Source organism: Coturnix japonica, chromosome 2 (assembly GCF_001577835.2).
Source record: "Coturnix japonica isolate 7356 chromosome 2, Coturnix japonica 2.1, whole genome shotgun sequence".
Taxonomy (NCBI): domain Eukaryota; kingdom Metazoa; phylum Chordata; class Aves; order Galliformes; family Phasianidae; genus Coturnix; species Coturnix japonica.
In genome coordinates this window covers 18,521,539-18,535,943 of record NC_029517.1, presented here as the reverse complement: position 1 = coordinate 18,535,943, position 14,405 = coordinate 18,521,539, and the positions used below count along the sequence as shown (strand labels likewise).

Below are 14,405 nucleotides of genomic sequence, written 5' to 3'. Positions count from 1 at the left end.
CTTCCTTCCTATTCCTTCGAAGTTCTGTCCCTTTTTTCCTCTTTGTACAAGGGCTGCCCTTCAAGACTTCCACTGGGAGGTGGAGAAATAAAACTCTTTGCCACAAGGATTACTTGCTTCATTGCCTAGCGTGTTTGTCCTGGACTTGCATTTCCCCATATGATTTCCTTTCTTTCTTTCTTTTCCCCACAGGAAAGTATACTATTCTTGTGCTAATATTGTGCCACAGTTGTGCTGTTTTTACAGCTCTATTTTGGTGCTTCACATCTGTGATTTAAGGAAGAGGTGGTCAACTAACAGTAAGGTTTTTTAATTATGTCTTTGTTTTCTGAGAGATTCTCGCCAGTGCTTTGGACTGCCCATCCCGATACTCACTTGAGGGACAGAGGGAGAAGCCAGTTACAATCAACAGAGATTTTTTTTCTAAAACAAATAATATATGTAACAAACCCAAGCCATCTAACACATAGTAAGCCAATACCACAATGTGAAATAGTAAGATGCATAGCTGAGCCTATGATGGCAAGAAGGAAAAATCCACTAAATCTCACAACCGAAACAAGTTTACCAGTTCCTTAGTGTAAACTTAAAAAGACTGAAGCCCATCACCCAAGATTTTCATTAATTAGCTTAAAAGATGCTCCACAAAATGTGATTTTAGCACTAGATAGACTTCTTGGTTCCCTATGTGACCTGAAAGAATCTTTCCTTTCCTTCTCTCTATCTTCCCAATCTTAGAAATGTCAGGAATGCAATATCCTGTTTTCTTTGGTTTTGCTGGGGGGCCTTGTGTGTGGCTTTAGAAAATGTTTAAATGCTGAAACTTTAATAAAGAGCTCTTTGTCCAAAAGAACCTCGTTAGTCATGGACAATGAAAGCCTATTAATAGCACCATCAACAACATATAAACAAAAAGTCAGAACAATGTTTAAAAGCCCTTCTCCCAAAAGCTTAAAGGTCCCCTCTCCTCAGTCTTGTGATAGCCTCACTTTATTACTTTGCAGTCAGCTTTTCTGTTTGGTAAGACTGTAATTGCTATTGTAGACACCCCTTTTCAGCAATTTTCTTCTCTCTCTTGAAAAAAAAAACAAAAAAAACCCAAAACTCTTTCAAGTTTTTTTACAATCATCACAAAAAGGCAAAAGGCTGTTCCCTTTCTTTGAAAACAATTTCCCCTTCATAAACAGCACAACTTTTAAGAACGTTAACCTTGACACAACCCAAACTAACAAAAGTGATTTCACAGTGAGTTGGGCAATAAAGAAATAGCATTCTACTGTGGATGTGGACATTTCACAACAACAAAGTATTTTATTGCACTCTTGCTAGGCTTCTGAATTTTAATGTAATGAAACAGAACAGATTTGCTTCCAGAAGAGAGAGGGAGAATAAATACAAACACATGTAAATTATCTTCAACATCCACTCTACTCATGGTGCTAGGAACAGTGTGTTTTTTAGAAAAATAACACCTCCCCCCTAGCAAAACTCAAGTGATGTTATCAAACTGACAAATGTGAATGCATGTCAGGTAAGCTAATAAAGAAGAATTAAAGATAACATAAAAAGGAAGAGTCAGTATAGCAAAATGAAAACAAACAAACAAGCACAGAAATGCCCAAATGAAATATCTGCATTTAAACAATGCCATTATGTTCTGTTTTTTTGTAATTAGATCAAAGCAATTAAGAACCTATGTACAGCCCAGCATCTTTTCAGACCACAAAAAACAACCCAGTAACACAACCAAGTCAACCCCTTTTCTACAACACGTGTTTTGAATTAAGAAAGAATGCCAGGATGGAGGACACATCACAAGTTCAATAAGCTGAGAGCATTCAGGTTTTGAAAGTGGGGGAAAGGGTTAAGCTTTTTAATGTAAACTTCACATGTTTTATGTTCATGTAACTATTTGAGTCCTTTTTTGACTTTCTGATCATGTCTTTTGACAGGAAAAGGAGTTTTGTCTGATTTCAACTCTCTGGAAAGCAAACTAGAACTGTCCAAAAATACATCCATCCTTAAATCTGACCTCTGCCTTCCAAAAGGAGCAGTTTAGGTATGATGCATTTTCCAGAGAATAGAAGTATGAAATTCCCTTTCTCATGGAAAAATCTTACCTGGGTAATCATTCTTGTCTACATCTGAGTCTCCTCTTAAAGTAAAGCCAAATCCCGAAGGCATGGACTGTGAGGCCCAGGCTCCGTTGAGAACTTGGGAAGGGTCAGTTTTTAACCCATTACTGTATCCATTGTAAATGAGCACTTTACCTCTTCTGTCTTCACCTGCAAATGGTGCACCAATGGCAATGTCTGTAGTGCAATAAAAGAATATGCTTAATTAAAATAAGCAAGAATTAAGTCCCCAAAAGGAAAACAAGCATAAAACTACTGACAGCAGTAATGCAACAAAACCCTATAAGTTGTATCTCCAGTTGTGAAGTAGAAGACCTTGACTCTAGATTCTTCCTAGAATTCTTCATACAGTGAGAGAGAAAAAGAGAATCATGCCCTCCTTTCCCTATCAAGCCAAGGAGACCAATCTTCCCTGCTCAGGTATTTAAGGTATTTGCTATTGCTCACAAGTAGAAAATGGGAAATCTTCCCAGATGAATCCCATGGTGCTCCAGGACAACCCAGGGAGGGTAATCTCTCTCACTGGCCACAACCCAGCAACTTCTTCCCACAGGATGGTATTCCAGCTTTGTGCACCCTGAATCTCAGTAAAATCTGATGGCTCTTGAGACGACACATCCCTTGCACAAGAGTCACAAATTGTCCACACTGTTCTAGAGCCTACTGCTGTGAAAAAGAGTCTTCAAGTTAAGGAGGAGCTGAGTTCATGTTTGTTAGTTTTCTCCTGAGTGGCCAAACTATCTTTATGACTACTGTTCAAAATAACTCCTCCAGTAAAAGCTTCCTGGGGTTTTAGATGCAGAGGTACCTGAATTGCAGATCCCTAACAACCTGGAAACAGGAAGAAAGGAAATCTGTAGAAGACGAACTCTAGCTGCTCAGGACATCCAAGCTATCTCACACAATTAAGCAAGATGGTTTAACTTGGACTGTTTTCCTGAACTTAGTCTTCCATTTTACTTCATGAATATTTTCTTTTCAGTTTGAGTGGTATTGGCTTTGAAAAAAACCCCACTGAGAAGCTATTTCCTTCAAAGCCTAATTACCAGTGGAAGTCTGATTCCAAAATAGTATGTGTGTATTTGTCCAATTCTTTTATTGCGGCTAAACTGCCCCAATTACTGAGCCTCTTTCAATCCATCCAAACACATGAGGAAAGAAAGAGAAATTTGCTTTTAAACAAATGCAAAATCTTAACTATTTAAATCTAATTATAAAAGAACAGATAATATTTTGATTCAAACATGTTCATATTCAGAAAAAGATAGCAGTGTAGTTAATGATGTTCTATAGACGAGCTTTCAACTGCTTGGCCCTCTACCAGTTTTTTAGGGTTAGTGTGAATTCTCTTGACTTTGAAGTTGCAAGTTAAAGTCTTCTTCAGGCAGTGCACAGCACTTCATAATCACTGCTTAGCCATTTCTAATGTCAGTGATATACAGTGTTCTGGTTTAATCCAGCAGGCAGCTAAACCACACGCTGCATTTTGCTCACTCTCCTCACCAGTGGGGTGGGTAAGAAATTGAGATGAAATGAACAAAAAAAGGACATAATCATAATAAAACCCCAAAAACACGTTACCACTGTTACCACTTTATATAAAATTACCATTATATCCATCTTGATTGAGATCTCCAAGGTGAGTGATTGCACTGCCAAATCTACCGAACACTTCAGTGCCTGTCAGAATTTGTGGATCTCGGAAGAGGAAAGCACTTTCCTGCAGGTAGAGATAGACTTGCCCAACTTCTTTAGGCTTGCTCTCGAATTCTCGTTCCATAAACAGAGGGGCCCCAACTAAGATATCATCTAAACTGGAACAGTCAAACAAAAATCAGTGTCACTGAGAGACTGAGCATATTCAATAAAGTTCATGCACTTATAAACACGAAACAGAGAATTACAGAGTCATAGTCTGGCTGAGGTAGGAAGACATTTCTGGTGTCCTAGTACAAGCATTTGGTCAAGGCATGGTCAGCAGATGAGGTTACAAAGGTTATGCCTACTCCAGTTTTCAATCTCTAAGTACGGAGATTCTATAACCTATCTGGGCAACCCCACAGCAAAAACATTTCCTCTTAGTTTTAAATAGAATTTATTGTACTTCAATTCATGCCCACAAGACACTGAAGTGCTATATTTTACAATTAATGATCTGGAAGTCAGGAATTCAGCTCAGAGGTCACCTGTATTAGGAGAACAAGTTCTGTAGATCTACCTTGCTAACTGGACTAGTGAGAGCCAAACTTCAGTATAAAATCCTGATTTCTTTTAAAGCTATACATAAGTAAGCGAACAAAAGAAAAAAGAATCTATTTAATTTTTTTACCAGATTTTTGAAGTTACATACATGAAACAGGTTGAACATCAATTCATAGAGAATTCCTCATCACTAATTCAAATGTATGCTGGGAGACAAAGCTAAAGCTTCATTTCTGAAAGTTCTTCTGTTGAGTATTAGGTACATAAGTAGCTGCAGAGCTCATGTAATTTGCTGTATCAAGTATTAAAGAGAAAAGACAGAACCACAGATAATGATTGGAAAGACCACTGGGATCATCTAGCCCAATTGTTAACCCAACCCCACCATGCCAACTATGTCCATAAAGTCAGAGAAATATGAAACTCAGAGGGAAAGGTTCTTTTATCTGTTTTGCTGCTCCAAGAAGTATATAAGTTGCTCAAGCCCATGTATGCTAAAGGGAAAATTCCCATTATATTCAGTGACATTGGTCATCCATATCAAGGAACTCCATTGTTGCAAAGAACTTGTACCACTTGCTCCCAGAATTTTAAATTTAGAAAATACATTGTCTTGCTCTAACATGAAATTTTGTTCTAACATTGTAAGCTCATGGAAAACTTCATATTCTTAATTAATCACATTCTCAATAGTGATGTTTTCAGAGACACGAATAAACCAATTATTGAAAAATGCTCTACATAATTTTTCCTAAGACTGACAGAAGAAGCAAACATGTTTGTTTCATGAGTAGCTCAGCTACTTCTTAACAATAGAGATATACTGTGGTTCTAAGATGAATACCATAACATTTAGTAGTGAACTTTTAATCTTGTTGTAGAACTCACATATTCCAGAAATTTTGACAAAGTACTTCTCAAAATATTATTTTTCTATAAAGCTTTATGGGAGATTTCCGTAAAGGAAACTGTAAGTCAAAATGTTAGGTCACTTTCGTACAGTTCTTCTTTATAGGTCAAATATTACCCCATGGTAAGGATAACTAAAGAAAAAAAGGAAGCAGATGCTGACTTCACATCAGAGGTGGGGTTTTCCTGACACATTAAACATCAAAAGCCCTCGACTAATGGAAGATGTTAGAGGCTGGGACAGAATGTCAGCTAAAGCTGTTGCCACAAAACAACAGCAACAACAGAAACATAACATCAATGTTCTTTTTTGACAAGTTATTTTAGATCATGAATGCTTTTTTTTTTTTTTCCCCCACAAGTTATTTTACATTCACCATGTACCAAAAGCACCGTTCAGTAGTACTGTAATCTGTTATTTTACAGCATCACAGTCTAGATGTTTCCATTGAGATTGAGACCCCATGGTGTTGCGCACTGTATAAACCATGAGGTAAAAGATGAGCCTGGCTCCAATGAGGACTGTAAGGATAAAGTAAGATTTTTAGAAGTGATAGGGAACCAAAAGATTCTGAGCCAATAAGCTCCCACTACATCAGTGCAAAATATGTAGACACTGTTGAAACTCTGGGCCACGCAGCAATATCTAGAGTGCATTAAGTGGAGAGAGAGGCAGACTATCTACTACCCAGTATGGACAAAAATTCCCTAAACAGAAGCCTAACCTTAAATACAAGATTCATCTGCTGAGATGGAACGCAAACAGACTAGAGCTCAAGTCCATATGTACAGATTTTAGCATCTCAGATCAAAGTGCATGGCCCTGGGTTATTTTTCTAGGAAAATTTCTACTTTTTTAGAAGAAATGAAAATGATTGTAAAAAATACACAAATAATACAGGGGGCTGGACCAGAGCTCAGCAGCTGAGATTGGCTAAATTACTAGAGGGAAGGATGGGAAGTAGGCACACATACAATGACCTCTCTCTGAACTGCTTTTGACAGCAGAACAACCAGAGCACTCAGTTCGCCTTTGCTCCAGCTCTTGACATGTCCCATCCATACCAAAGCCTTACATCTCTCACCCTCTTGCTTTCTCTCTTCTTTCTCAAAGTCCAAAGTCTCAAAGTCAGCAGGGCAAGAAAAGCTGCTTTGGCAACTCCTCTGCAAGACTGAAAGTAGGAATTTTCCCTCCAACAATTTTATATTACTGCCCATAAACAGTAATATTAAATCATAAAGTGCAGTTCAGAGTGCAAAGTATTTTAAACCCCATCTTTAGATCCATTTCATCACCACACTATGATGTTGCCGCTAACATCAACTGGCATATTTATCTTCATTCCAGCATAGAACGGTAACTAGCCAGTATTGCTTCCCTTCTGATAAAAGAAAAAACAAATAAAAAAGCCAAACCCACCAACCAGCACACAAAAAACACTTTAAAAAGCACAAGCTGACTACCTGCTGGGACTGTATGCGGTTTCTTTGTATCCTGCTGTGTAACAAAGAGCAGGAGTAGGGGAACTGTCGAGAGGTCAAAGCATAACTACGGAAAGCTTTGATATAGGCCAAATAAAAGACCATTAAACAACTTATTCCACATTTTATTTGACTGTTTTGGTCCAAACTGAGAGTGTTTTTTTCCTCTTTACCAGGAATGCAGTCTGCAAGCAGATGGCACAGCTTGATTTGCTAAGCTTCATTGTAAATTTCTCATTATTAGTGGGTAACTAAAGGGTATTTCAAACAATACCCTCAATTTCCTTGTTCTGCTTACAGTCCTACTGCAGTGCAGATATAAATGCAGGAGCCATCCTGGAACACTTGCAGAACTGCTAGAGGAGAAGGTCGATGCCACTATTTTCCTAGGATGAGCCTAATCTTAGAGCCATGTCTTCAGCCTCATTACAACAAAATATCATCCTCATTCATCTTTTCAACATATGACTTGATTAGGCTCCTGCTACTGGTAAAGCCGTCACTACCTCCTTTGTTCTTTTATGCACACATACACACACACAGTTTGGAGTGGCTATTTCCCATTTGCTTTTTGATTTCCCTTCCAGTTTTACTCTCCCTTTCAGATAAAAATTTCTCTTGAATATATGTGCAAATTGCCAACAATGGACTACATATAATCAGACATGTAGAGCTTTGTTTTCTGTGCAGGGTTTGGATTTCAGAGGGAGTCATTTGTTTTTTGGTTGTTTGTTTTTAAAGACATGGACTGGGAAACCACACAGGCCTCAACAGCAATTTGATTGTATAATTCTAGGCCTGCAAATTGCCCACAGTGTAAATGCATGAAGATAGACCTATGCAAACAGAAGCAGAAAAGCCAAGAGAAGCATCTGTGGTATGAAGCATCTGAAAACCTGTGTTTATTGACAAATAGCAGGCAGTGCTTCTGTGGATGTTCAGTGGAGCCGAATATATTTGGTAACCTACCCATCATTGTTAACATCAGATACTGCAACAGTGTACCCAAAATAAGACGCCATCTGGAAATAAAAAACAACAGATAGGCTTCATATCATTTAAAAAACCTCTTTTGTTTCAATGGTTATTAGTTCTAAAAGATAAGTGTTTCACATAGTTTTTATGAAATCTATGAAATTATATCCTCTTGGTATATAATATTTCATCAAATAGTTGTTTGGCATTACCTGTTCACCAGTGAAATTCTGGATAAAGGTCAAGTCTGAAGAATTAATGATTGAGACCTATTAACAGAAGGACAGGAAAAGTTTCAAGCGCAAATAGATATGATACAGCATAACATCACAAAACTAGAGAATGTGTCTGTGACTGGGATCTTTCTGCTACTCAAGCAAGTTATACCTGAAACATTTTCTTCCCCCTAGCAGAAAATAGCTGTGTATCCACACACCCCCCTTCACTTCCTTTCTAACTGTATAACACCATCCTCTGCATTTGGAATCAAGTTTATACACTTAGAAAGAACACATATGAAATGTCCCATTCTGTGGGATAGCTTAGGCCAAGGTCTGATAGCACTCAGTGGGAACTGGGATACTACTCATACTTGAAAAGTGCCAGTAACTGGGTACTGAAAACAGACTTCAGAGCAGAGTAATAGCTCAACATTTAAATCCCATGCCAGGAAAGCATTTCAACCTAGGCAGGTAAGCCTGGGAGTGAAAGCCAGCGGCATTTTTCTCTGATTAGAAAGTTCAGGCTCTAAGAGACAGAAAACAATGTAGCCCTGAAGCTTCCAAGTAGTCTAATGTCACTTTCACCATAAAAAGGATAAAACGTGGGTCCAGTACATACGTAACCAAAATTCTGTGCACCCCTTGGGACTCCAGCAACCAGCTCTGAAATACAAATGATCAGCAGTGAACTGGTTAGGCTGTCTGAGCAGCATGCAACACACATTCCAGACCACTTAAATCTTGCCTTGTACGTAACGTTCAGGATTTTGGTTTGTTGTCAGTATCAGAAACACCTGCACATCACTTCAAGACCTTCATTCATGAGATTTTAACATTCATTCAGTGCATCTAGTTGCTTGAAATATTACAGTGAACTGTTGAATACACTCATCCATGCCTAGCCAGAGGTCTTTTTCTCCTGAGTGCTATTTAGCACAGTACAGCATAACAAAGCTGTTCCTACACTTCAGCTTGCAACCTGACAGCTGTGGACTGAAGAAACCAGAATTAGCTGTGGCATCACACGCCATCATACAAAAGCTAAACACAATTGTCATTACAAATTTTTCTTTTCCTTCTGGCTGCTTAACGTTTTCTCACATCTGTTATTGGACTGGATGCCATGAGAGTATTTGATAAGTTCTGCACATTATAGATATCTGAAAGCATTATAAGCAAGTTTTGGTGAGTAGTATTGACAGAATTCATTGAACTGGAACATGAAACGTTGGACCAAGCTGCCCTCTGGGATGTGATCCTGCACAGAGGCCAAAGCTTAAACAACTAGTAGGGGGAAAAAAAAGCAAAACAAAGAGCAAAGCCATAAACAGCAGTTTTACTGACAAAACCTTCCCTCATTAGAATATCCATATCCACAACAGAAGAGCAGGAGTTTCATATACAAGAGCATCTCAGACATCTGCCTCAACTGACCTACCATTCACCAGTTCCTCTATGAGTTGATATACTCCCTTGTGGTTGTATGCATTTGGTCAAAGGGAGATGGAAACAGTAATAAAGGATCACTGGGTCAGACAATGCTGTAATTCTTTGTGCCAATAACTACCACACAGTGTACCACTGGGCTCAAAATAATGTCTATTTTTGTCCATCCCAAAGTGGCACAGGACAAAAAACTTAACTTTAAAGAAAATAAGCAGCAGCAGTACTGGAGAGCTGGCTTCATTTTTGGAAATGTATTCAGCCTGTACTGACTTTGTGAGTTTGGACCAAGGAGCTGCTCATCCCCTCTAGAAAGCTACTCTTTACGTTAATGCTTTACGACTGATCACCAGCCTTACAAGAGATGCATAGCTCTGAATGTAAGAAACACCACGGATCACGTTTTTTTTTCCACTATATGTTTCAAAATATTGTATAATTTCTGAAAATAGCTAAATCTCTAGTTTAACAAGCTCTATGAAACAGCTGCAAAGGGAGCCATTTTTCCCCTATACTGGATTCAACAATAATGACGTTTTTAAGCACTGCTATTAACTCTGTGATATGTCTGTTTCCTCATAACTGACAGCTGCTAACTGCAAATTTTGACTGGTTTTGTGCTGTGTCAAACCTACTTGCCCCCAGAACATTTAGAAAGTCTCAGGTATGATCCCTCTTCAGACAAATATCCACGTCCAATCAGCTCTTCCTTATTCAAGGGATCAACTGAACACTAATCTTCCTGTAGAATGTTCTCTCCCTCTAAACCCAGATTAGAATAACAAGAATTCAGTTCCTTCATTTCCCGTTGTGAAATACAAGGCTCGGGAGAAGACTGTGCAGGAAAATATTCTGTATGAAAAGGGTCAGCTAATGAGCTGTCCCAGGCACCCCATCCATATAACACATGAACTGGAACCTGGGAAACATTTACAGAGCCAAGAGCTGCTCTCACCAAGAGCAAGAGTGCTGGTATAGTCAGCCCAGGAGCTGCTGAATGTTTTCTCCTTTGCTTATCTGTAAAGTTATGTGGCAGCCATAAGTGTGCTTTCAACACACACAGATGTTTTCAAACCTGCATCTGGTCACCCAGGTGCTGAGGTCCAGCAGCTTCTGTGCAGACCGAGTATGGAACTAAGAAACGTACAGGACTGCACTGTTAGTACCACTCACAGCCACTCATCACCAAACTGGTGAAATCCAGTGAGCTCTGCTGGCTTCACCCACAACACTGTCACAGCTCTGTAGAACAGATGCTCGTGCAGAAGGACACCCTAACAACAGATTCAGATTTTCAGGTTACTTAAATTCTGTTTTGCCATCACACATCTTCTAAAGGAATATTTGCCTCTGGGAACATTAGGTACAGATAACAACTTAAGCCACACTAGAGTTTCAGATGTATAAAAGGTAAGACAACCATATCGTTTCATTTCAAGTACATGGCTTCTTACCTTCTTCAGAATCTCCAGTAAATTCCCCTGCAGCTACTGAGTATCCTGTTCAAAAAATAAATTACAAGCAAAAAAACTTAATAAACCATTTATTTCCAAAAATATGTCACGACCAACAGATTTTTCTTCTCATCTGCTCATCAGAATGTACATTTTCTAAGATTAGTTTCCCAAAACCATGTGGAAAGAAGTGGGAAACTATCATGTTATCATGACTCAGTTAACTGTAGTTCTTGAGGAATAAAAGATCCAGCCCCCTTGTCCCCAGATGAGCTGTTAAAGTGTTAATAGTTTACCTGAAAAACAGGAGGTAACTATAGTTTGCACTAAGGGCAATTGACACAATTTAGGTCTTCCTACCACAATGTGCGTAGGAAGAAGGAGCCTATACTGTCTAGTATTAGTAATTTGGCACAGATCTGGCAGGCAAATACGCTCACATTTCACACAGCCTCTTAATATCAACTGCGCTGCCCAGATACTAATACAACTCTTACTCCATCTGAACACTCCTACGGCCATCTGGAGACATTTCTGTACCTGTGTCTACTAATGCCATAACTTACTGTATATTCTTACAAGACCAAAAACTAGTCAGTTTGACATAGGTCTTCTGGTCCCATCTGGGGGCTTTAGGTGCAGGGGGTCCACCATCCCCTGTCACACAAGTAATCGTGCAATCAACAACTCTTTTTCCTCAGGTGGCTCAGGCATAGTGGCCCAGGTCACCTGAGGAGGCTTTTTCCTTTTATTGGGAACTAGGAAATCTTCCAGGTTCCATGTTCTCATGGGTACTTTTTTCAATAATTCTTTGCCCTGCTTTTTTGGAGATAGTTTGAAACTTTTGATTTTCCACCAGCAGCCTCTATAGCTGGAGGAGAACATGATTGGGCTGATGACCAGTTTCTGCAAATTGAACCCTAGCCCAGATTAAGTCATTAAAGCACAGCAATAATAGCAGAGTTGCAAAGTCCCAGACTGCAGCAAGCGAGGATAAACCCAAATGCAGCAGCCATAGACATAGAAACAATGGAAAAAAGCTGCTTACCCTCAGAAGACCTCAGGTACACAGAGATCTCCAGCAAGATATCCATGCTCCCACTGCCAGACCTTAAATGAGGTCTGGGAAGGGGTGGATCCCGGCTGCACCCCTCCCAGTCACTCAGGTGCATTGCATACACCTGAGCTCATCTGGGTTCACCCTGCCTTCCCAGCAGGTGCTCAATCATTGGTTCAATGTTTGACAGCAACCTCAGTATTTCCACCACAGTGCAAGTATCCTGTTTTAGCACTATATGGAAGACAGATTTCCAAAGAGACAGTCAAGTACTTTCTGAGGTTTTAGTAAATGAGTACGATAATTGATACTGATAAAGGCTTTTACATGTATCAGTGACTGTAATTTCAAATCTATGGGCAGAGATAAAAGGATGAATCTTTGCCTTCTAATTCCACTGCATCTTTTTCTATAACTATGTGAAAAACAAATCATCTTGTATGTGGAGATATGTGAACCAAGCAAACTGAATATAAAAAGGCACATAACTCAAATCATTCTTTTGGAATAAAGGATGAATAGGAAAAGTTTTTATTTGTGCTTAGTTATTTCAGATCAAATAATGAAAACCCTAATGAGATATATGATTTCAACTTTCAAAATCTATTATGCATAACTTAAAGAATGTTCTTCATCTCATTGAAGTAGCAAGCAAACTACTACCATTACTGCTGTGCAACTGTATTTGAACATTACGTGTTCGAATTCATAGTTGTTATTTATATAAGTCCCATTCCTTTAGGACACAGTGCTAATTGAGACAGAGCATAGCTTACCCATATAGTTGTCATCATATGTGGGTGGTGCAACTCCTGTTTGCTTCTCTCGTGCCAGTTTCCTCAGAATATCCTTGAAGGAATAATTTGCAATGATATCCGCAATGCTTGCAGTGATTACCTGACCTGGATTTAAACAGCGGAATAAATGAAAGGGACACAAAGGACTGCCACAAAATAGAGTAGAGCTGTAAGGGCAGAGCTGAAATGGAGCGTGTAGCACATGTTCTCTTAGTCTTACTTGTCTTATTTATCTCATGACTACACATAAATCAGTACAAGGCATCGATTCTCTTTTGAACCATCATATAAACAACTCCAGATTCCTTTCACAGCGCTGAATCAAACTGAAGTCAAGCATTTTCAGCCTCAGCTTCTTCAGAACAGCAACCTTTTGAAGCTGCATAGTACAGACGTAACAGACAAATGGAAGTAATTTCTTACAAAAATCTCAAAGCCATGCATTCCATACCATCATACCCAACTAGATCTTCCTTTTTTAATGGCAATGAAAAAACACACACAGATGAAGCTGACAAGAAGGAAGCTGGTAGGCAGAGTCTGGGCATCAGCTATGTCGCAAATGTCAAAAACAGTTAAAGCAAAAATATCCCTTTTTTTTCCTTTTCCAAAATTACTGCAGGTTTCATCTACATGATAAGCTACATCTGGAAAACTACAGCGATGCCATAAATACACTAAAAATATATGCAGAAAGCAACAAAATGTTACGTTCAGAAACAGAGACAAAACACTGAAAATACCACATTTACTGTACAATGATGGGCTATTACAAAAATGAAAGTATTACTAGGAAAATGGCTTATTAAGTAAACAGCAAATGCACTAAAACATCAGCATCAACATTGTTATTTCTATTTGTCACTCTACAGAGCCTACAGTCTGATTTTTCTCTGACTTCTCTATGCTCAGTGGTGCATTAAAGAATTCCTCTGATTTATTTTTATTGAAAGTAGACCAGAGACTGGTTATCTTAAATTGAGAAAATACTAGACATCAAGAACCACATTTTCCACATTACTTTATGTTTCATTTCTTAGATCAAGTTAACCAGCCAGATGAACATACCTTGCCAATAAAAACTACCAGGCCCGCCTACTATGAGGTCTCCATTCTACAAAAAGCATAATTGAATAAAATTACACAACAAAAGAACTCAACAAAATGAAGCATGCATGGAAAAACAATATAAATGATCAAAAGAATATCAGAATAATGACAAGGGAGAACAGCCTTGTTCAAGGGAAGGATGTATGCACATGGATGCTCAGAAAAACCTACACTTAAATAAAGTTAACATCATCCTACGTATCTTCATTTGAATTAAAGCCAGTATTATTCCAGTACTAACAAGGCATTCCAAAAATTTCCCATCATTTGTACCAAAACAAAGTCAGCATAAAAGAGGGGCTTCAATGAAACAACAGCAATGCTTTACAGAAAAGTACAGTTCTGTACAGTCTACAATGAGGTCTTTACTACTTGACTATTAACAGTGTGAATAACAATGTTGCTCCATAACATTGAAAACAACTCCAATGATGTGAAAGAGGTGTGCTCCTGGTGCAGATAACAACAATAGCTGCAAATTATACTCTTTGGCCCACAATATTTTTCTTGGACTGCCTTGGCATGTAAGAACAACCAGCTATTTTCCTTCAGCATTTCCCCTACCACCTCCACAGAAGAACAGCCTTAATCATTAATCTAGCTCCAAAAGCATCATTATA

The 14,405-nt window shown here is 38.7% G+C and overlaps 1 protein-coding gene across 1 annotated transcript in view; it reads right to left on the bottom strand.

Moving 5' to 3' along the window:
* The window catches only part of ITGA8 (integrin subunit alpha 8), an 86,130-nt gene that overhangs the window by 59,709 nt on the left and 12,016 nt on the right, over window positions 1–14,405 (bottom strand). Inside the window, exons 6-13 of the mRNA XM_015853426.2 lie at window positions 13,744–13,789; window positions 12,655–12,780; window positions 10,822–10,866; window positions 8,544–8,587; window positions 7,916–7,972; window positions 7,698–7,750; window positions 3,744–3,949; window positions 2,121–2,312 (exon numbers count right to left, since the gene is read on the bottom strand). Coding sequence (XP_015708912.1) covers window positions 2,121–2,312; window positions 3,744–3,949; window positions 7,698–7,750; window positions 7,916–7,972; window positions 8,544–8,587; window positions 10,822–10,866; window positions 12,655–12,780; window positions 13,744–13,789 — 769 coding nt within the window. The remainder of the gene's footprint in view (window positions 1–2,120; window positions 2,313–3,743; window positions 3,950–7,697; window positions 7,751–7,915; window positions 7,973–8,543; window positions 8,588–10,821; window positions 10,867–12,654; window positions 12,781–13,743; window positions 13,790–14,405) is intronic.